Source organism: Falco rusticolus, chromosome 7 (genome assembly GCF_015220075.1).
Source record: "Falco rusticolus isolate bFalRus1 chromosome 7, bFalRus1.pri, whole genome shotgun sequence".
Classification (NCBI taxonomy): domain Eukaryota; kingdom Metazoa; phylum Chordata; class Aves; order Falconiformes; family Falconidae; genus Falco; species Falco rusticolus.
In genome coordinates, this window is record NC_051193.1 from 59688203 (window position 1) to 59713117 (window position 24915).

The following is a 24915-nucleotide window of genomic DNA, read 5'->3' on the forward strand; positions in this document are numbered from 1 at the left end:
TGGTAGAAAACCATTCCTGACAAGTCAAGTTGGGAGATTAAGACTTGCATCAAGCCAAGCTAATGCTGCTAGCTATTTCAGGAAATTCAGTGCAGCCAGAGGGGTCATCAAGCTACAGAATACTCTACTGAGCAAAAAGCAATAAAACTGTCAGTATAATGTTTATAAATCAACATCTTTACATAAAGACGCCCCAATGACAGGAAGACTCTTCTAATACAGAAGAAAAAGAACTAAAAAGGGACGGGTAATACAGCCTATCCTACCCAGAAAGCTGCTCATGGAATGGAAAACTAAAGACGAAAATAAAACAGGGCAAAACTTAATTGAACCTTAAACACAAGGTCACCTGGAGACAACTATCTGCCAGGCTCTTAAAATATCACAGTAAAAAATATCACATGCATAAAAGGAAGAATTAAACACATATTTGACATGGAACTGGTTTTGCCCCATTACATAATTCAGCTTCCCCTAATGAGTTGTTCCTACCTTCTCCAAAATTCAGAAAGGGTGCAGATTCTAGTATCTTAAATTTGCCTCATTAAGGGACTCAAAATATGCAGAGAAGCCAAGATGAAAAAATCAATTATCACTTTAAGCAATTAATTCATATTTGCAAACAGGTTGGTTGGTTGATTTTAAGTTTTCAAGGTAATATGTTGAATAAACCACCAAATTCACCAGTAACACAACTGCTTACAATCCATTCAAATTACAAAGGGGCAACAACATTTTAACATGACACATTTATAATCATCTGGGCAAAAATTATTTCCATTTTTTAAAGGGGATTTCAGATCTGTATCAAAATTTTTTTAAAAAAAAATATTTTACTTTGTGTTTCTTATTTATCCGGTGCTTTTCTTTTCCTTCTGCAATATCTTCTATCATGTCACTCTCTTCTTCTTCATCACTATCATCTGCATTTTCTAAGAAGTTAAATGTTTCAAGAACATCACCAGAATTCCTACATAAATAAAAACATTAAGGCAGAATCCATTTTACTTGCTGAAGAGATTCTAGAAGATTAATCAGATTAAATGCAATAGCTACCTAACAGCTTAAGGGCTTTAAAATGAGCAGAACAAGAAATGGTTGTACGAAGAAGTTTCTACAGGTGTCTAATTCCTTATGATAAAAGAACTACTCATCAGAATCTTTCCTTAAAATAACAACTCCAAAGTGGTTATATGACAAATTCAACTTCAATACACTATATATTTTCATATATATAATATAAATAGAAGACATTTATGTAATATAGATACATGTGTTCCTATGTATAATCAATTTCAATTAAGTTCGTAATCATTTGTAGTCAGCTGCACTCATAGGCATTCATATACTCAAACTGACTAGTAGATATCAATGACTAAGTAAAACAAACTTTATGCATTACTTATCTTTTCACTTACCTTTTTATTTCCTGTCCCTTTTGTTTTGATGAAGGAGATTCACCCCCATTAAGGATCTGTTCTAAGTTCTTTGTCTCTACTGAACCGTTTGGTTCTGAATTGGAGAGCCCAAGCAAAGACCTTACCCGCTGGGAGCGTACATCCAATATTGTATCTGTATAACCTACTTCCTGAAGATACCTACATGCATTAAGAGAAAAAAAAAATTATATTTGAGGGAAAAATGAAAGAAATTAGTATTGACTGTTAAAAATTAATACCAGCATTATGTTGTTTATGGAAAAATAAGCTTCATCACTACCCATCTCATATGGAAAACCTTACCCTAAACTGCTTAAAGCTCAAGACTATGAAGTTGTGAAAAAGAAACCGCTATTTACTCACCTCAATTACCCTGTTTCATAGAGTAAGCATGTATACAGCTCCTCACACTTCAGGGAAAACTTTGAATAAACCAACATTCAACAAGGTTACTTACTGTCTCAGTAACTGTCTGCCTTGCTTCCAGGTCAATTGGCTATTTTGAGGTACTGCGGGAACCTCCATATCTTTGGTTTCTTCTGAAAGATACAGCATCACAGTTGGGTGGGGTTTTTTGTTTAGTGGGGTTTTTTGTTTTGTTGGTTTTTTTTAAAGATCAATTTACTTTTTACAAGATAGCAATGAAACTAAAAGCAAATCTTAAAAAAGCTTTAAATTAGATGCAGTCTTATGGAGCATTTCTTAATTTTTTTTATAATTCTTTGCTGAAGCATCAATTAAAAAATCCTTACCCTTTACATGCACAAAAGGAACTAGACAAAAAGATTTAACTTGTACACAAAAGAAAACCTTGGCCTGATCAGCTGAAGTGTTACTGTTAAGAAAACAGGCTTTATCTCTCACAAAACAGAGATGCTTGGAAAGCAACATGGGAAATAACGTTAACAGAAGCAGTGACATGTATCAGCATTTGGAGACCTAGTTAACACCTAACTTATACTGCTTATAAATACATACAAAAAATCCCATCAAACAAATATGAATCATTATTGCTAGTTTCAAGTGGATAGAAAAATACTCAAAATGTGGCACTTCTAAAGCAGAAGAGAAACCAACAGAATTTTAAAAAAGGGGGAATGAGGAATACAAATCTGTAAACCACAATTTTAAAGGTACACTACACAAACACAGGCCAACAATGTAACTTCCCAAAGACCTATATTTCAAGAGAAACCAGGTGCAGTTCTGCTCATTACATAGTCCACAGTTATGAAAAATGTTTTCCTCTCTCTGCAATATTGTGAAAAGTAAAACTGTTATTATCAACTTTTTATCTACATTGGATGCACTCCAGGGTACCAGTAAAGATAGCCTATTTTTTTTCCTCTTAGGACTTTTCTTCCTTGATTTAAGATAAAAACAGAAGCTCAACAAAATTTTTTCCAGTCAATGCAGTACAATACTTTTTCTTCCTCGTTCTTTAAAAACTAGCATCCCATAGAAGTACCAAAGCCTGATAGTATTTCTTATGTTTATTCTGAACTTACGCTTTCCTTCTGAATAGATGGCACAACGCAAATAAATATTAAATCCTTCAAGGGGTATTATGAGAAATAATGAGAAGCAGCAGCTAAATAAGGAATTGTGTAACCTTATTTAAAGCTTTCTTCAACATTCAGACCTCTTTCAAAAAAGGAGAGGTCAATTAATTTTGATTTTCAGATTAAATAGTATTTACCCAATACCAAGCCCTTCTTGGACATCTTCTCTGTAACACATCTAAGCGGGGGGGGGGGGGGGGGGGGGGACTGCAAGATGCAATAAATTTAACTGAGTAAATCTAGAACAGTATATAAGCAAATTATACTAAAACAGACTATTGTCAAAAAGTTACCTGATTCAAAAGTTGGCATTTTCAAGTCACCTTGGTTCAATTCTGTGCCATATTTCAACTTATGGTATTTTGCCCTGAAAAAGTATGCAAATGTTTTAACAAATTAGCATACAATGCTTTTATCAACTCTAAGCATTCTACTATTCCCATTTAAAACAACCATACTAACACAATACAATTTATCACAATAAAACTGCTGTGGCAATTACTGCATCATACAATTATTTCTAGTCTTTCAAGAACACAGTTGAGATAGTCTTTTTACAATTATTTACAATTAGCAAATAACTTACAAAGTTTAGAATGTTCACCAACAACGTGGGGTTTTTCATGTGTCAACTACTAAAAGAACCTTTCAAAAACCAGTAGGTTCAATTATTTAGCACAGGTTATTTTTTCAGTTGTAGCACTGTCACAGTCAGCCAATCATACTACAATGAATGAGCCTCCTATTTGAGATCCCTGCCTATTTGCCACCCAGAATTTCCACGTCAATTTCTCTCCTGCTCTGTCTTTCCTTATGAAAAGCATCTTTCCCTCTGAAGAAGCAACCACATTAGAGTGCTACTTTCCCTCATCACATGTATTCTCTTACTGATTTTCTCTTCCTCATTGACTGGAGGCTTAGCTTCCAATTCCTGCTCAGGCCACTTATGCAAACATGCCTCACTCCTTCCCATCCCCTGACCTCTCATTCTCCATCATTTTTTAAAAACTTTATCTTGATGATACTATTTCGATGCAAGTATGCACAAGCCTTCCAAATCCTATTCTCTACCCAAGCTGCCTATGAAAATGTCTTCATCTCCCTTTACCTCCAGGAATAGCACATGAACTACTTACACCTGTATCCTGGAATTCTCTAACTTTATCCTAGACTTTTCATAGTTTGGCTTTTACCTCAAAGATCCTTTGCAAAAATACTCAGAATCTCAGGGAAAAGAACTCTAAATATTCCATAGTAGAGCCCTGCAAGTTCTCCGTAAAAATGCTAGAAGCCACATTTTCTATAAAATACAGCCGTCTTCATAATTCCAAACCAAACATTTGACAAAAGTTTTAAGAACACCTTAACTGTATCTAGCTCCCACCAATTTTAAATACTATACCCAAACATGAAATTTCTCAAGGTAAGATACATAATAGAGCACATGCTGGACAAAATCAAGAATTTCTAACACATCTTCTCAAATAGCTGAGCCACTGCTGCAATTTTTTCCAAACTGAAGGTAAAAGTTAATCTCAAATGCTGCCTGATATATTTGATGGTATAGAACGTTTTCTGAACTACAGAAGTTTTGCTATAATTGCAATTAGGAACAGTCTCATTAACAAACTGTCAGTAGATGGCACTATTGACCCTTTACAGTAAGATAAAATCCTGCATTCCATAGCAATTACACTGTAATGCTAAAAAACATGAAAAACTGTAAGGCTCCTGAAGACTAAGTATTTGTGTGACCTGAATCTGACTCACTGCCAATTAAACACAATATTTTTTAAAATTATTTTTCAATAGTTCATATTTCATCCATGCACTACCAAGACTGCCTACCCTAGGTGTTCTCCTTAAAGTGAGAGGCAAATCTTTGTTCCATATTGTAAGAGGGCAGTGTTCCACCAAGCTTTCCAGATAAAAGTGCATACTATGACTTATATGCCCTATAAAGTACTGTACATTCGGGGCTAAAAAAAAACCCAAAACAACCACCCACCACAAAAAAAATAATTAAGAAACCGTGAAACTAAATAAAGCTGATGAAATGTTTTGGCTCAATTCATAAGCGAAACCAATAAAATCACTAATTGGAAAGCCAACTTAAAGCTGTTCAATTTAGAGCTGTGGCGAATACTATTTAGGAGCAGTTGTTCCATTCTAGAGCTACAATTTCAAAACAATTAAAATTCTGCTTTAATTGTTCATTAGAGAAGATAATGATGTTATATCTAATCTAAAATTATACCAATGACTAGTCACTACAAATAAGCCAAAATATTGCTGCATGTAACCAGGTCAGTTGTGTCTTTCACATCACATCTGATGCTCAACTTCAATTTCACAGCAAGAAATTAAATTTTTAAATTCCAATAAACTATATATTTGCACATGTATTCCTTTCCATAATTTCACACAAACAAGGGTAATTATTACAGATCTTAAAAATCACTAACTAGCTACAGTGTTGTTGACAAGTCAGGGATGTTACTCCCCCATATCACACAGTAACTGAATTCTACAAGAGGCATCTTTTGAATCCTTTGAGTATTGACTTGATATTCTTCTAAGGCTAAATTTCCATGAGTGAAAAAAAGAGGACAAACAGTGCCCTAAGTTGTTTTAACTGCTTGCTGCTATTTAACTGTTGAATCCCACCACTCAAGGATACAAGCCAGCTCCAGTCCAAACCACATGAAGTCAAAATATAGCCACAGTTTTATGATCTCAGCAAGCCTTATTAATTTAAACACAACCATGCTAATGAAGCTTGGAGCAGAGTGGCTCAGAGTACACAACAGAAGTGGTCTGACTGGTCTGTAGAGCACCATAAAGGAATATACACTAGCGACAAACAATCCTATACATACAACTACAGGCCTAATTTTATTACAGAAATTGATACAGAACTACCAAAATATTTAAGGATATTAAAATAATTAAAAATTACTTCTCTAAAACTTTATCACACATTGTACACAGACTTAGGGATAAATACCAGAAATATCAAGCTGTTTTGTAACTACTACTGGATTTTATTTAATCTTACATAATGATGTCCTGTTTCATACCCTTCTGAGAAATCACAACAGCTATCATTGCCTGAATGAGTTTGTTTCTGACTCCCTATAATCTGATATTTCACTGCATGAAACTTTTTGACAGCATCAGGGAGTCAGCAACAAGAGGAGGAAAAAGGACGTAGAGAAGAATCAGGTGCAACATTAAAAACTGTTGTCAAGAATTTTCAGACCTGAAATTCTCATGATTTCTTTTGCTTTAGACACTGGTTTTTCTTCATTAGTTATGATTCTTTACTCAGAGGAAGAATGGCAAAAAAATAACATCCATTGTCCTGAACTCTTCATTCAGTGCAACAACCAAGAAATTAACCTATTACATTCTTGGATGATTTACTGGCAAGTCAGTACCTACTTGCTTTCCTTACTCAATTGGTCATACTCTTGCAATTAGATCCCCTCAAACTACTGAGCATTTGTAGCAAAAAAAATAACAGAAAACTTCCTTGTTGCCTCCCACACATTCACCAATCAACCCCAGAGTTTCAGTTCCTGTTTTTAGCAATCTTCATGAGAATTCTGGCTGGGACTTAAGCAAGGATTTTCCTCTTGAAAAGTATGCAGTGTTGGCTTGTACCACTAGCCACAAGAACTAAAGCAAACTGCATGTTTCTGCTGTTCTGCTTCTTTTGTACATATGTTTACAAGTTTCTTGCCCATCAGATGAATTTTGGAATTTCATGGGAAGGCAAACTATGAAGGCAGCTGCATTTCAGGAGAAAGCAGGAGTGAGCTTTCACCAACACCACTCATCTTCTGCATTCTGTTATATGATGTCTTCACACTCCAGCTGTAATTAACTGCCTCTGATGTATTTCAATAAGTAGGCAATCCTCACAGCCTTATGGTATGCATTTGCAGAAAGCCTCTTGGTGCAGCACAGAGTTTATTACTGCCAAAAGAACCAAACTGGTCTCCAACTTCACAAAGTTACTTATACCCAAGACACTTGGGTCTGCTATAATAGCATATTATTCCTTTGATACATGCAGTGTTCTTTATAAGAGCACCCACACCCAAACACTTTGCATACTTTTCATCTGCCTTGAATCCAGCATGACTTGGACATTACCTATATGATGTAAGCACCTAACTTTCAGCCTTACACTGGTTGGAAACCTTGAGTTACTTTCCATTTTGAGGACAGGGCTGAATGAAGAAATAGATCCTTTCTGCCTATTACTTTACCAGAAAACACATGTGCTGATATTGCTTTCCACATGAACATATGCCCTTTTCTGAAGCACCTTTATACTGGAATGTTCACACAGAGGTATGTCCGCATCCTTGCCAAAACATTATTTTTAATATGAAACTAACTAATCAAAGTTATTTCTGTACTAGTCACTTACCCATACTACTAACTGAAAATTTAACATACATTTAGACATACACTTGGACAACTAACTTAATGTCCAGGTGAAGCCTCACAATACTCTGCTACAAATTTTTAAGATTGCTCTGGCAGAAATGTCCCCCTCAAATCAAAATGAACAACTAAAGCTATCTCTTTTGTTGTCTGATCCTCAAGATGTTTACACTGTTGAATTCAGCTACATTTTAAGAGCAAGATAAAATTAAATATAAGAATTGAGTCCACTACTGAAAATATAGGCAAATGACAAGATTATTTCCCTAGTGGTTTTGCAAAATCAAGTACTAATTTTGGTCAAACAAAATAACCAGACGACAGAAGAACACACAGGTTTGAAGGCCATTAGCCTGCATGGACTGAATGGAATTTTAATTTTTAAAGCATTAATTAATGCTACAGAAAACATACCCACTGAGACTAGAATAAAAACCCAATACTTCAAAATGTAATACTAACTTTTAAAGGATTCTGTTATGTCACAAAATATAGTTTCCATCGTGCAACACACACAAAGTAGTTGTAGGGAATCAAGAGAAAAGTATTTCTATTCCTTTCAAGTTTAATACCACTGAAGAGCAGATAAAGGCATAGTAATAAGGCAGAAACAGTTTTAGAATGTTTGTTCTTCCTTAATATACTATTCTCTAACTCATAAAAGAGAAACTGCAATTTGAACTTTGTGTGTTTAGGACACTAGCCCAAACAATTTGAAAATTATACTTTTTATTATAGCAGACACTAACATTTAGTCAGAAAACATAGTGTAAAAATGACCAACCATAAAGACAGTTTACATAAAGTAACATAGAATCACCTAGCAAAGATAGTTCACAATGTGATCGAATTCCTTCTAGTCTGTAAAGTCTTCCAGGTCAGATAAAAACGGAACAGTTTTTATACCTACCTTTCTTGTTTTAATGCATATTCTAACATTTTTATTCTTCTTACTAAATCTTTCTTCAAATTTTCTTGACCCTTTCTTTCCCCTTGTAAAAACGCTATCCGAGCCTGAAAACACACAAAAAAAAAAAAAAGGATTTTATTCCATTCTGTTCCCAAATCAAAGCAATGAAGTCTGGCTTGGAAGGAAGGAAAAAAAAAAAAAAAAAGACACAAAACACCAAAACCAAACTGTTTCACATTAATAATTTCAGTCAGTCATTAACAACAATATTTCTGCCCTAGAGACTAAGTATTATTTTCTGTTCATAAATGCTGGCAACTTTGCCTTGAAATAAAGGTATTAGTATAGTAACTCTAAAAGAAGGCATAAATAGCAGTCATGTTAAACATTTTAATATATGCACACATTTTCATCCTTATGGCATTGTTTGCATAAATTCTACTATATATTTTCTTCCAAACCAAGCCTTATTAAATAGGTACACACGCATACTTTTTAAGCATTTTAGGTTTTAATGCCAGTATATTGAACAGATTACATGAATGCAAATACAGGATTTATAAATCCATTATACAGGAAACAACTATTTTATGGATTCACATTTTACTTACTACTGAAGACAGCTGAAGGTCAGAGTATCACGGGAGAATTGATTTTTGTGTGAAGTTCTATATGGAGAAAAAGAATGCTTTTTTTTTTTTTTTAAAGCATCAATCATATTACCCACCTAACTTACAAATAAGTAATGAAGCTTCCCACTTGCCTGCTTAGTAGATAACAATGAATACAGTAGAACATACAGCTATCTTAACTAATGCAAAAGGTCTAGTGGAAAACTACAGTAGTTGAAAAATAAAGGTAGTAAAGTTTGTTGAGAAAGAATTAGTCTCTTCACTACAAAGTGAAAGGACTTATATTTTGTCATTTGCAAGCCAAAATCCTATGGAAGACAAGGGAATTTGCACATGTGAATACAGAATTTAAATAGTTAATGGTATTACTGGACTGGCCATCATTACAAGAAACCACAGACTCATTTGCCCTCATTATGACTTTAAATTGACTGAAGTCATTGGATAGCTAATTCAAGACAAGACTTAATACATATTTTTCTTGAAAGAGGGATTAGAAAAATAGAATATGGGGAGGTAAAGCTGAGACCCACTTTGTTCTACAGAGCTGAAGATGGACTAAGCAGAAACAGCAGAGCTTTAATCAGCACCTAATCCATCCCCTTGAAGATTCTGTTAAAAGCAATGGTTGTACACTTTCATTACTTTCAGTGGTTAAGAGTCTGAAACAGTCTAACGAGGATAGCATTCTTGCATTGCTCCTTTCTCAAGAGTAAGTGATTAACATATAGAACTTCACACATCAGCCCTGATTTTAGCCCCCCTGGCCTTCTGCTTAATAATAAACCAAATTATAATGCGTTCTTTCACCTTGCATTAGCCAACTAATGATTTGATCAATTAAAATTTAAAATCCTAGTGAGAACAAGACAGTTACATTTCAGTTAAGAGTCTGTCATCAAAGCATCTCAACTAACCACTGCCACCTTGGTGAGAAAGAGTAATTCACCAAACAGTGCATGGCAATAGAGAAGGGGGTGGGGGGGAAAACCAACACCAGACTTAGTAAGGATTGCACAGGTACTTCAAGATAAAGTGTAGAGACCAAGATCCAGAATCAGCTGTTTTAAACAGTGGGCTCCCAATGGAAGGGGATGGAGAGAGTTGAACAAACCCAACAAATACATTCAACTGCAATTATGTTTCTTAGATTCTAAAAAATACCGTACCACTGCCTCTAATTCAAAAGAAAGCTAACAGCCTTCTGTAGAAAACTACAAGTATACATAATTTGCCCTCCTCTAGTACCTAAGGCAGCAAATGACCAGACAATTTCACAAGCCCAGCTTGTTACCCCAATTTTCACTAGCTGAGGATAAGACAACAAAAAAATAGTATCCTTATACATAAATACGGAAGTACACATAAAATAGATATAAAAGTGGCTTTTTTTTTTTTTTTTTTTAATAATCACTTTACATGCATGCAATACCATACTTCAAACGTTTGGAAATTACTGTGTGCACACAGATCTTTTTTACAAAAAAACCCCCTGCATACTTTGATAATTATCACCTAAGAAAGGTTATGAAAGCTTTTATGCTCATGGACTTGAATGCAGTTCTCAACTCTTTCCAAAAACTCTGCAGTTCTCAACTCTTTCCAAAACTCAAGTCACCTGTAAACGATGGTCTCCTTCCCTTCTATTAGTCTTCTTTCATTGGTCAGCACCTTTTCGTAAGTATTTGACAAATCTTAGTTGCCAGCTGCAGCTGGCTGGGCCTTATTAATCTTCAGTTTGCTGATAAGGAGAGGAAAATAATATAGCTGCAATCATACACAGAGGGAGCCATCTGCTCCTAAACGCTCCAGCCAAACTACTTCCTTCTTCTGGAAATACTTCTGCAGCACTTGACGAAATAGAATTAAGTCTCCATATTTACTAGGATATTACCTAGATCTCGTATTTTTCAATTATACAGGTTAATGAGCTGAGTGATCCTACAAAGCAATATACTACAGAAATAATGTTACAAAAATAAACACAACCCAAAAATCTCCACCCTATGAAAAAAGCCCTCAAAAATCTTTATATACAATTGTATGCATAATAATCTTCAAAGGTTGAACAGAAAGATTGCCACATATGAATGTACTTCATAGTCGGGTTTTTGACATTTTGTCAATATTAGCAGACTTTTAGCATCACTTTCTGTAATTGCTTATATACATATTGACTGATTTAGGAATTATTTTTTTAAAACTTCATTTGTAACCATCACATGGTTTTAAAATGTAATAGAAGTCATCTATTGCAGAAGTTAAGAGCTTTATCTTAGAAATACGAAAAAAATCAGTTTAGTCCTTAGGAACACTTAGTCATCAAGTCCCTCAATACAAAACCAATAATAAGATCACTGCAGATTTGCTGTATAAATTACATTAATCAACTTGCTTCCTTCAGTATTGCACTGAGAAATAAGAGGTGTCAAAACTATCACTTGACATGTTGCATGACAATGAGCCCTAAGAATGAACAGAGAATTTCCCAACACTGAATTTTCAGAAGAGCAGTAAATTTCAGGTTCAATAAAAACAAAAAGTAAACAGATCGGTCTCCCTCAAGGTTGCTGTACTCTTACATTCCACAGACAAACACTTAAGAAATGCACTCTATATAATACAACTTTCTCAATCCTTAGATATTCCCTTCCTTAGAAACAAATCTCAGGAGATCTACATTCAATATGATTTCTAACTACACTGATGATTAAAGATTGACTGGCACTAAAACTAGGAAACGAAATGGCACAGAACAATTTGGTACTCACCTTCCCTCCCTCACTCCCAGTTACAACATATTCTTCCCATTGTCTTAAACCAATCTGCAAGTCCCCAGGCTAATACTAACAGGAGCAATCCTCCTCCTATTTCTGTTCCTTTTACTGTGCTGACTTAGCTGCTTCTGCCACCACACATTAAGCCTACTGAGGAAATCATTCTATTTATTTTTTACTCAGTTCTGAATTACATCAGTTTCCTGATCCTACTCTGTATAGCCATGGGAGTACTTTGGCTGGCACAAGGGATGCAAACAGGATACTGAAGTAACAGCTCCTTTCAGTGACAACATGGTCTTAGATCAGCCTAAACTTACCATGATATCATAACCTGCATGTCCAGGGCATAAAAGTTGCAAAAACAAGAGTAGAGAGGCTAAGAAATTAAAATACAGGACAAGTCCTAACTCTTTTGAATTACAAATTCAATCAAAATGTATTTTAAAAAGTGTATTAGCAAGACCATTTCTTAAGGGGGAGAAAACATTATTTTACAGAACATGTATAAAACACTGGATCTGTAAGGAAAAACATAGCCTCCCATGGCTTTAAAGAAAATCCAGCTGAATTTAGCTGTGTACAGATTCTGTTGGATTTTTTTTTTTTCTTCAGATTCTTCAAACAAGCTCAACCAGGAGCCTCTTTTGCAGGGCAGATTCCTTCTCTTCTACCAGTCTGTCCCATTTTGATATTTACGGTAGTTTCACAGATCTCCAAGATCCACTATCTTTCTACAAAATTCAGTGACACTTGACAACTCTGGGCTCCCTCTGCACCTTCGCCCTCAGCTGTAAATAAGAGTACCACCACATGAACTTGCACGGTTTTATTATGAAAGTGAATTCAGGGAGCTCTGAGCAGCAGATAAGTGACAGACACTCTGTATTTGTGCAAGGATGCATGAAATATGCCTGAAACCAGGCAAGATGGAATACAAGGATAAAAAGAATTACTGAGCAGCTACTTGAATAGTACAGAACCCACAAAAAAGAACTGTCTGAGGTTAAACAACTACAGAATGCACATATAGCAGGGGACAAACAAAAAATCCAACACCTAATATTCTAGACTTTGTAAACTTAATATTGCTTTAAGGGCAGTTGCATTTCAGACATACATGCACTACATTTCGTATCTGGAAAGATTTTTATCTTTTAAGTAGAAAGTGTGACCATGGGGAAACCAGGCAATAGTCTTTCACACAACGAACTGCAAGACCTCAAACAAGAAAATGAAGTTTTCCTTGAACGGTAGGAAATAAGTAAATCACTGATTACACTGTTTGAGCAAAGTGTAATGGATGATTTAAAGTAGTTCACTAAAGAACTTCCATGTAACTTTAAATTATTAGAAGTACTGCATTTCACAGAGAAGCTGATAAATCAAAACGTAATAAAAAATGTTTTCTGGGAAGAAAATGAGCAATTCCTTTTCCTTCTTTTTAAAGAAGCTTGAAAGGTCCTCAAACTTAGAAATTAATGCTCTGCACTTCCTACAGCACTACCTATAATAGCAGCATTCATATTAAAACCGCATTTTATTGCCTCAACTGCACAGAAAAGCCCGATTTAAAGACAATCTTCACATGGATCAAACATATTCCTCTTAGTCATTTAACCACTGAGGACAAAGGACATAAGTTACTACAGCATTTTGGGCAGGTAAAATTGCATTTGCAACCTAAAGGGTGTATAACAACTACATACAGGATTTCATAGTCTTATTTAATTAATAAATCCCGATATGCAGTGTTTGAAATATTCAAACATCTCAAACCTGGCAAAACGTATCAAAAGAAAAAAAGGCATGAAACCTGAAGAGTAAAGGAGGTAAGACAGATTAAAGGACTTGCCTTACACTGTTTGTACAGGGAAGTGTTAGTGTTCCATTCAAACAATCAAATTCTAATGGATTTACCAATACAGGAAGGAATGCAATCAGTGAGTATACTTTCTTTCCAGTTGTAAACATTGTTAACTCTCAGACTCTAGAAGTGTTATTTTTAAAAAATTCAACTATATGTAAAGCAATGCCAGCTGCAATGCAATGCCTGTGTTTTCTTTTTCTAAAGTCTATTCAGACTTCTGGAAGGAAGGAAGGAAAGGCCTTCAGTATTTTTGAAAGAACTGCAACACACTGAAGCAGCTTGAATATACATACCCAGTGCACACACAAGTGTATGCTTATCCTACTAGGGTATGCCACAAAGCTCAAAACAATAGTAAAATATTTTTGTAAATATTTTGTTTTAATCACAAAATTATTGTCACACATAAAAACTAACTTCATCTTTATTTTTAAAAGTTTATTGTGCCAAAGATGAAGGAGAACACTGTTTTCAAAAACTAAAAAATACTATGGAGGTGAAAGATTTGACTCGTAACAGTAAGAGTCATAATAAACAATGGACACACCTGTGTAGCTACTGATGGTCTAGTTCCCATTCACAAAAGGAAAGCTGAACAGAAGAGAAGCCTTCACTTTCAGTTTTCGACACAGTTTAAAACCATCTCATTCAGAACACCTAAACATCACACGTGTAAGCGTTAAGCACTTCAAAGAGTTTTAGTGTATCCTTACGGACTTGATTATGTCTATACATTTATTACAATTAATCTTATACTGTCAACTGAGGACTGAAAGAAGATACCTTGACTATTTTAAATAAATTTATATAAAAAAATAAAAATCAATCTTTATTTTGCAAATTAAAGTCTCGGGCACAATTCTCTCCAGTAAGCTGTGCAGTGAGATGTCACTGGTCTTATCAAGATCATACATGTTTCAAAGATATACCACTTTTAAATATCCTGTAAAATGAACAGTAATTGAAAGACTTCAAATGAGAAACATTACCTCTCACATGTTAACAGAAAACCTTTATTTCATACCATAAGCCCAGGTTTAAGGTCCAGAAAAAAAAAAAAATTTCAACGGCTAGTTAATACAAGTGTATATTTGAGCAACATTTGCAAATGAAGATCATTTTCTGCACAACCTTATGAACACTCAGTTAAATATCAGGTCAGTAACTACTGCATGCAAAGTAGCAATGGTATTAAGATGTCTCCTGAAGGTTCCCTTTTTTATGGATCTTTTCCATTTGCACCGATAATCATTTCTTACTCCTCAACCAGTACTTTTTCTAAAGACTCATCTGATCACTTTCTGATTGCTTTTCAAAAGCAATACTTAAGCACTAGGAAAGTGACATACTTGAGCAACTGTCCCACAAGAGTGGTAGACAGAAAACTCAGCTAGCTCTAAAGAGAAATTTGGCAGGTTAGTGACACAACTGACAGATACAAGAGAACTTACTCATCTCTAAGTCCCCTTCAGCCCTGCAATGCGTATGGCGAAGACCATGCTTCCAGAACTCCCTCCTTCCCTGAAGCTGTCCTTCCTCTTTACCACTACCACGGTATCACCCCCAGTCATTCAGTTTGCTTCTTTTCACTACAGGGCCAAATACTGTCAAGTTTCATCAGCTTCCTTGAACAATTTACAGAAAATCCAGCCTTCAAATTTGCCCTCTGCGCTAAGGTCAAACTTCTAAGCCACAACTTAAACTCAGTATGAGATTGCCTTCATTCTGTCACTATTCCTTACTAGAAATTTTCCATGGAATCATTTTTTCTTGTGCTAGGATTTTAATAGCCACTCTCCTAACCAACACAGTATTTATGAATACTGGAGTCACAAAACTCAGATTAACTTGTGGATGTGTTTTTAGAGACTAACACAGTCTAAATTTCATGGTCTGGGAACTAAGTAAATCAACTGTCAATAGATGCCTATCCAGCACACAGACACTAGCAGCGGGGGTGTGTGTGTAGTCACTTGAGACTATCAGGCCCCAAAAAAGTTAGAGGCCACTAAAACCTATGGATTCAAACTCTCTTACAACAAACATTCCTGTCAAAGACTATTTTTTTGGAATAACAAATATAAGTGCCTTGGAAGTTTACCATATTGACTGCTCTTGTTCTCAAGTGTTCTTCATGCAACAACAGACTTCCAAAATTTTGTTCCAGTTAAAAACTTACAAAATACTGAGCACAGTTTAATTTATAATAAGTTTTTCTTTTCCATTTTAGTCCCAGAGGCAATCCTTAAGAAAAGTAAGTTGCTGCCTAGGAATTTTTAAAAGAACTGTCATCTTCCTGGGAGAAGATTCTATTCTGTAACACTGAATTAGACATAGAAAAAATTAACTTCAGGAAAAGTGAAGTTAATCTGGTCATTATCATCAAGATACTGCAAGAGAACTACTACAGTGCTCCATGCCACAGTGTTAGAATATTAGCCCCTGTCTCTGTATGCCAGCTCTCCTCCCAACACACCTCAATTTCTGTAGGCATTTTATTTTAGCATCATTAAAGACTCGTCCACTAGCAAATTTTAATTTTCCTTTGCAAATCATCAAGAACATCAGCATCTAAGCAGACCCAAGATCCAGCAAATTTTAGCTGAAAGCTGTTCAAGAGCTGTAATAATTTCTTGAATCAACTGACAGTTAACAGGAATGCTTGCAGGTACTAGATTACCTAACCAGACACAAATGCTCATTTTGACCTCAAAAAACACTCACTCATTTTTACCTCCAAGTTATTCTATCTTCACCAATATCAATATAATTCTACTGAGATATTACAACCTTTCCATTCAAACATCAAATTGAATGCCATAACTCAAGACAATTAAGTAGCCAAGTAAAACATAAGCAGCAAAAGTTATTTCTTACTACTTACAAACACTGTTCTTTGAGGAGTCTGGATAGTGTACCTCAACTGCATTCCTTTAGCAGGTTGAATAATCTATGAAACATGTTTGGACACAAGCTCCCAAGACTCCAAGGCAGTTTTGCTTCTAATAATAACGTAAGAAAGCTCTGCAAATAAATGTAAATTAAACTAAGATCTCTTTACAATCAGAACTGTTTCAAAACATAAGTATCCTTCAAGAAAGTATGTACTTCCTGAACATCAAGTCATGTAAAAATGAAACTAGGAATCCTACATCTGTTCTCTTCATTGACTTGCTATGGGACTTTATTTTCCAATAAATAAGAATATTAGTGTTCACATGACTTTTACAGAAAAAAATTAATGGAGAATGTTAAATAGTTTTACATATCAACACACAGTCACTTTCAATGGGACTACAGAAAACTGTGAGAACTAGTTAGGCAGTTTAGTCTGCCAATACATAGTTTGGTCAACGCCAAAATGTAACACAAAACACATACTACATTCACCTTCAGTGTTTCTTTATGAAACTATCTAGCAGGTCTCTGCCACGATATTCACAATAGCACAAAGGTAGATCGTGTTAGTGTCCAAAACAGACTGCTGCCAAAAGCCTCTCACACGCATTACCAAATGAAGCAAGAGTATACACCACACCCACCCACCCCCCCAGAAAAAAAAAACCCCAAACAAAAAACCCAAAACCAAACCCTGCCAAATTTCTTCGTCATTTAACACATCGGAGCTTGAGAGCATCGTGTCTTTCATGCGCCTAGTACTTTCACTGTCTCAACAGTTTTTATAAAGTCAGGTACCTATTGCAAAATATTGGGAATAAACAGAGGACAAAATAAATGTCCTGTATTTTTCCAGGATCAATGCTACCTTCTTTCTTTGCCACATACAGCAGCCAAAAATTAGGGATTTTTCCACAGATTAAAATACATTTTTATTAGACTACCATTTGGTAAGATATCATTGAAGTTTTGCATTTTTAAAATAAAAGTCAGTCATGGTATTTTCTAAAGGTCTGTGCTGGAAAAAATCCACAACACAATTGCAACACCAGCATCAAAATCTGAACTCTTGCCAAAAATATCAGCTATCAACTGGAAATGTTCCCTCCCCCAATTAACAAGACTTTATACAGTATTTCCTATGTAAACTTTCTATTTTGGAACATTTTGTGTATTATTCCAGTACGAAATGCTTAAGGGAAGCAAAGCTTGTGAGCAGTGTCTTCTCTTTGGGCAAACTTATGAAAGCAGACACAGACAAGCTTGCGGACAAGTCAGAGTCCAATCACCAGCTTTGATAAGCAACAGCAAAATACACCGTAACCACAGATTAGATTGTTTTAACCACTTGAGAAATACTCTTGACCATCGCAGCTACGACACCACAGTACAGCAAGTACTTTGAAGACATTTAGCGTCATCATAAATGTCAGTTTATTCATTAAATAATGTTCTAAAGTAATGCTAAAATAATTCCTAAAAAATCTGCACTCTACTTTGAAGTCTCTGAAGCACTTTTCTGCCCAGACCAAAAACTCTCGATATATATTTACCCATACCAAAATAATCAAAGATTCAACAAAGCACAAACTGCTGAACATGTTTGTATCTTCTCTGTGTGCTACTGAAACACAGATATAAGCTGCTATAGACAGGTCTGCAATTCATACACAATACTATGTAATGGTTCTAATTTACAGCACAAACGGATTGCAAAACACAGACTGAAATGCAGTGCAACCAAAGCAATGGTAAGAGACCTTAAAGAAAGATCAGGATTATTTTGCAATCAGGAGTCTTAGAATTTACACTGCAAGGGTTCCTGTATGTTTTCTTCTGATTTTAATTCTTCAAGAACAGTTTATAGCCTGACAGGCATATTAAACAGCCCACCAACTACTAAACTACTGTACTTTGATACAGACTATTGGTAATCTGATAAGGTCTCTATTTTAGCTAATAAATGAAAAAAGTCATTGCCTTTCCTAGCAGAAACTAGCTATGTTGAGTACATTTCACCTATGACAGTACAGATAGCACTGGCTTCCTTTCCATTTAAGACAGCCATTCAATCCTGTGAATATGCAAGATTAATCTACAGTACTCTCATAATCAAATTCCTGCTTACCACTGCAGTCTTCTTCATAATTAGATTAGAACACACAAAGCCAAAGAAGTGATACTGAAAATAAGCAAACTATGCATTTGTGTGGCTGTATGTACTTATAAACACACATACATTTTACTGGAATTTGATTTGGAGAATATGCTTTTTCTATCCAAAGCAGGCAATATATAACACTTTTTATTTTCAATCATACACTTGAAGAGATTAATGCATGACTCCAAAGTCAAGGTGCTGGAGATTCAGCTTTTATAACACATTTATAAACTATCTATCTTCCAAGAGGAAAACAATAGTCCTCTAGGTTCTCTAACAGGATAACTGGAGTGGGAGAACCTAGGAAAGTATGTTTTCAAACTAACAATGATGCAAGTAAAATTGATTTAAAAGTCAAGAAGATCAATTAAAGTAGTTTGAAATTTAGACAGAATAGATACTTAATTCAGTTACCTTTGGACTGATTCAAATATGACTTGAGATTTAAATAGAATAAAAATACCCTGAAAAACCAAACCAACAAGAGAGAAAAAGAAATCCCCTAGTTCCCCCAGTAGCTTATTCCAAGGGTCCAGTTTTTCATTTAATTATGATGCCTTACAAAAAAGCATACAAAGAACTTATAAACTTAATAGCAGAAAATTAGACTACAGAGTAATAGATGGCTTATTTTGAATCCATTCATATTTCTTCTGTGCCTTCATGTAGAAAGGATTTGTAACTTTTAATTGTACAGAAATTATTTCAGTATTTTACACTTGTTGCCTGATTATTTCTTTGGCTGTTCTACAAAAAAAAAAAAAAGCAGCAGCTACCCAACTTAACACATGTATCTGTCACATGATTTATACCCCTTCCTTAGGATAATTTTCCTTTTTTAAGGTGAAGTTTCCGTCTGCTGTGTCGTACCCCTGTAAACAATTTTCTACTTTAAATCAGAAAGCGTCTGAATATGTCTAAAACCCAGGGAGGCACCTAATGAGGCTGCCGCTCAAACTTCTTTTTGATTAGCCAACAGGACTGAATTCAATGGCTCTCTCTTCAAGAGAGGCTGTTATTTCCAGCCCTCAAATTTTTATGTTGAATTTTCAGCATTCTTTTCAAAATTACTACTGAAGAATGGGACATTATATTGCAATGTTGACCTTGCCAGTACTGCACAGATCACAAGACAAAAATCACTTCCCAATTTATAACTCCCACTTAGAAAGCCAGACATCATCAGGGGTTTTACAAATTTCTTTTAGCAGGAAACTCACAGCAGCCCTGGAAGAAAGCAACTCAGCGTATTTATTTCAGCACACAGTCACCCACTGATGCAGTTTCGCTTTCTGCCACTGCCATCTATATTTTCTACATTTCTCCTCAATGCATGAACCTTGCAAGTAGCATCTTTTAAAACCAAGAATAAGTTTCACACCTTGGCCCCATTTCTAACTAAAAATATTCATATACAGTCTTTTAAACTGTTGGGCATTTTTTGGAACACATCTAAGCTAGCAAAAAGTTTTCTTTCCAAGAAAGTCACCACTACAACCAGTAAGACTAATCATACACCATCAGCATCACTATAGTAGTGCATTACTCCATTAAGATGTAGTTATATTGTTGTTATATACAGCTAATAGTCAAGTGCCACAGAGTTTTGGTAGACACAATACTAAATAGAACTAGGCTCTTTATTATTACTAGTGGTTGTAGTACAAGAGCACACATGCCAGAGTGAAGCTGAACACTTTGTAGTGTGGCAGGTCCTTACAATCACTATAGTGGAAAGGGAAGGAAAAATCGCAGCATGGCAAATATCCTCAAGAACATACATTTCCTTTCCAGAACCGGCAACATTATTTATTATTTAGGAATACAGAAAGGGAAAGTATAACCTGCAGCACACTGCTAACACAGTGACCTGAACTGACCTAGACTGTTCTAGTGATGAACACTCATGTCAATGTTCATCAGCTGCAGGTCAGTAACACACATCCCCAAGGAACAGACAGAAGGAAAGTAGAAACTACTAGTGTTACAACGAGAATATAAGACGACATCTATATACACATAAAAAAATACAGTATTACAGCGCTAAATGAGCTTCGCATCATTAAGGTAGTGACAATGTTGACAGTAACAAAATCAAATACAATCAAGTTGACGGAAATAAAAGAAAAAACAAGAGAGTAAGACAGTTAAAATACAAGTGTGTAATTAAGTGTTTTAAGGGAAGCATCACAGAAAATTGATAAGGAATGGGTATTTTGCACCTCCTAAATGTTAATCTAGCCTCCTGGCACAGAACAGTGCCAGCACTCTCTTAACTTATACCACTCTATCAGAATTAACACAACCAGTAGTCCTGCCTTCTACCAATTCAACTGCACAAATCTTGCTAAAGCTATAAAACAGAATATGCCTCATAAAACTTGTAAAGGTGTTTACATGTTCTCCTTGAATACTTCTGAGAGTTGTTTGTCAGAATAGGATCTTTTTCTTTCCCAGTGTCTCAAAGCGTATCCCAGGATTCTGCTTCTGCACCCTGGGGCCCAGAAGTTAAAGCACCTTATCCTCAAACAATTTTAGTTTCATAACTCTTGAATTGCCAAGTGTTTTAAAGAGTTAAACTTTATACTTATTCCCTACTTTGACATACTGTGATACCTAAAATACAAGCAAATGTACTGAAGCTGTCTGCTGGTAAGCTTCGTATCAAGCAGACCATAGTATTCACCTTGAAAAATGTATTTTGAGATGAAAATTATTTTACACAGAAACAAACCACAGTTTCAAGTTAAATCCTAGAATCAAGCATTCTCCAGCTTCTTACAGTGGTCACTAATATAGAGCAATGGGTTGTGAGGGTTTTTTAGATATTTTTTTCTAGAAGGAGTATTATAGAACCAACCTCAAATTTGGTAGCAGTGGTTTGAGTGACCATATTTTGGGTAAAGAGAATCCAAGGTGAGCAAACGGAAGAAAATACACCAAACAATGTATTTAAGGGGGAGGAAAAAAAAAAAAAAAGATAATCAGAACTTCAGGCATCTGAAATTTCTTAAGTTCGTTCCCTGTTTCAGGATAATTTCAATCAGCATCCACAGAAGCACAGTTTTTCAGAAGGCTGTGGCCAAGACGCAGGATTTTTCAATACAAATATATATATAAACATATAGAGTACCTTCAAAAAGGCTAAGAATGCACTCCATCTTCCAGTTACATTGTTTGGAATTTACTGTGAACCCAGAAAAATTTGCTTTTACTCCTAATGGCTAACAGCAAGTTACGTCTATTTAGCCATTTTTATAAAAATCCTAGAGGCAGAAAAAACTACACACTACTTGAATTCATGCTGTCGGCTCAGGACTGATCCTGAAGAACAGACAACTTCATAATTAGCTCTTAATACCTGTTGGAGTTGCACAAATGAAGGCAGAAGATATCATTAAACTTAGTATCCTGCTGAGCCATTGCTCCGAATATTTCAAGAACAGTGTGAGTGACAAAAAATAACAATCAGATATGCAAACAAAGCTCTTGCAGGTCATTCTTTGTCCTGAAGATTCACTAAATCAGTGGAGGATCCAACTTCCCTAGCCAGCTCTTCATCAATTAGGAAAAAAGGAAATCATTATCACTTTCTCCAAAGTTCTTAAATGACAAAAAGATGAAGAACACTCACCACTATCTCAAAACCGATTTCCAGTAGGAAATAAATTATTATACCACCAGATACTGCACCCACCAAAAAAAAAAATCCCTCAAAGCGAGTTTTCTTAAAGAGCCATTAAATGCACATACATGTGATAGCAATGAAACTAAGACATAAAATACATGTCACAGTGGGTTTTTTTTTTAAAAAAAGGTAATTTTCATCAAGAAGTGTTACATAACATACTTTTAGGCTGTGCCTAAAAGAAAACCTCACCAGAGTAGCTGTTATCAAGTAACAGTTCTGTGCATTGCATTTAAGTAAGAGTGACTTTATTCCAAATAATTATTTATGAAAAGGCAGTTATTACACAGTAAAAACACTTTTGCGCCAAGTGTTGACAGCAGGGAGTTATTTAGGAACAATATTCCAGGACTGATTACTTAACTACTATGCTGATCAACATCTTCCTATACGTAAACCTCATAGCTATTCAGCTATTTCCTATTTGATTTCTACATGGATCTTTATGTGCCTCTGTGTCCTGCATTCTTTCACTGTCTTTTGCCTCTCTGAGGTGTGTACTGCAAGAAAATTATACAGAAATGTTAAAGATCTGAATCAACCGTTTAAAAAAGAAAACTGGCAGAACAAGGCATAAACAGAAAAGCAAACACACTGGGACTTTTTATGATGAACACTCTAATCCTTTAGAGCCACAAACAGTATCTCAATTTTATAGTGAAAGAAGTTAAATATTAACAAAGTACCTACCCTCTTTTTGCAGCAGAAAATCTTATTCCTATTTACCTTTAACTACATTGAGAAATCTCCTTAGTTCATGTAAGGAGAACTGCCTGTCTTTTAGTGTAAGGTCTGATATATAGCACTTGCCTTTTAATTTACAGTCAGGTCTTCTCTGTGGATGAATAATCCACAAAAAAAAACCCGAAAACAAACCAAAACAACAATAGCTCTGCACATTTTCAGTTTGGAACTGCTGCCAAGAAGCCTATGAGGAAGGCAGGATTCACATATACACACACAGGACAACACTTTCAGCCTTCAGTAAACAGGCACCTGAAGTTCTACCAGAGGCTATCTGCCTCTAATGCAGTTGACTAAACAGCTTACAGAAAGCCACAGTAGGGAAACCCTTGATTATGTCTAATTGCCCTCTACCCAAAATACACAGAACTCTCAATTCAGTGCTTTAAATTTCAAAAGGCACTTAACTCTACAAAATATGTAGCTGTTTTCACCATTAGCTTAGAAAAATTATTAATGAACAGAAGTTTCTGGGTTTTACTGTTAGACATTTGCCGTTTTGTACTGGAAAAAAGTTTCATTATAAAACAAAGGTATTAAATATGCAAATACTTTATAATGTAAATAAACATTATTCACTTGTACAGACAGTTACTTCTGCACCCCTGCTACAGCAAGCACCTTAACAGCTTGCACGAACTGAAGTTAGCCATTTCAGGTGCGTGTATTACCCACACACCTCATGGCATTTACAAGTATTGCAAATAAGAAAGTTGATCAACTTTTTACAACCTGCTTCATTTTGGTTTTGGTCAGTGCCGGTTAAGTGTCCTCTGTCATTTTTGTGGGTTTTTTTAAGGTCTGCTTTTGTAGTTAGTGATGCTTAATTTCATAATGAATACTGAAATACATCTCTAAGACCCAATGAAATAGCCATTTATCAATTATACATATTTTCTAACTTCAATGATCTAGAATACAATCAATAAACAATGCACATGGTTAAAATACACTGTGCATTTCACAGTTGCAGCATCTGCATTTTCTGACTGTAACCTTTGCATGTTCTATCACAGTTAATGCCCCTGACATCAATCAGGGTTGTTATTTAAGCAAAACAGTACCAAACCAGCACTATGTGTATTTTCAAACAATCAAACCAAAGCATTTCAAAGCTGCCTCATTGGTCATAAGACTAAGACTGGCTACGTCTGGTCAGACCAATAGACTACCAACGCCAGTATGCCACTTGAACTATGGGCAAACAGGTAGCTCCACAGGAGCAGCACAAAACCAGAATAAACCTCAGAAAATATTCCAGATCTCCAAAAACTTGTAAAGCAAAAGTATCCTGAGCCAGAAATAGTGTTTTAATTTAGACACCCCCAGGGACTTTTCTTCCACAAACTCATCCAAACACTTTTTGACCCAAGAGCATTTTAGTATCTACAATAGACCCCTGCAAAAAATTTCACTAATTCCTGAAAAGTCAGGGTGGTGGGTTTTTTTATATATTTTACTTCATGCTTCCTAGCTGCTGACTGAGACGCACCGATTCTTTCCTTAACTAATGACCATTAACCATAACTAACCTCTTCCACTTCAAATCATCAAAATTATTTGCTTACCAAAAGCAAGGCAAAATCTATACTATCAGTATTAATTGTTCCTCCAATTTTAAGGGAACATTCCCAGCATTATCCCCCCTTCAAATCTGCAACACATTAAAACAAATCAAATACTTCAGCAATTGATTCTTGCTACACTTTGTAAACACAGAAGCTCTGAGAAAGGTGGAACACTGCACACTATCTACACTCTGAACATCTTCTCATC

At 35.4% G+C, this 24915-nt stretch overlaps 1 protein-coding gene across 5 annotated transcripts in view; it reads right to left on the reverse strand.

The window, feature by feature from the left end:
* The window catches only part of STRN3 (striatin 3), a 68064-nt gene that overhangs the window by 38279 nt on the left and 4870 nt on the right, over positions 1-24915 (reverse strand). For 4 of the 5 annotated variants that reach the window (XM_037393520.1, XM_037393518.1, XM_037393519.1 and 1 more), the window contains exons 2-6: positions 8370-8473; positions 3295-3368; positions 1897-1978; positions 1419-1598; positions 838-970 (exon numbers count right to left, since the gene is read on the reverse strand). In XM_037393520.1, the coding sequence (XP_037249417.1) occupies positions 838-970; positions 1419-1598; positions 1897-1978; positions 3295-3368; positions 8370-8473 (573 nt within the window). The remainder of the gene's footprint in view (positions 1-837; positions 971-1418; positions 1599-1896; positions 1979-3294; positions 3369-8369; positions 8474-24915) is intronic. The other variant, XM_037393517.1, reaches the window with a different exon arrangement.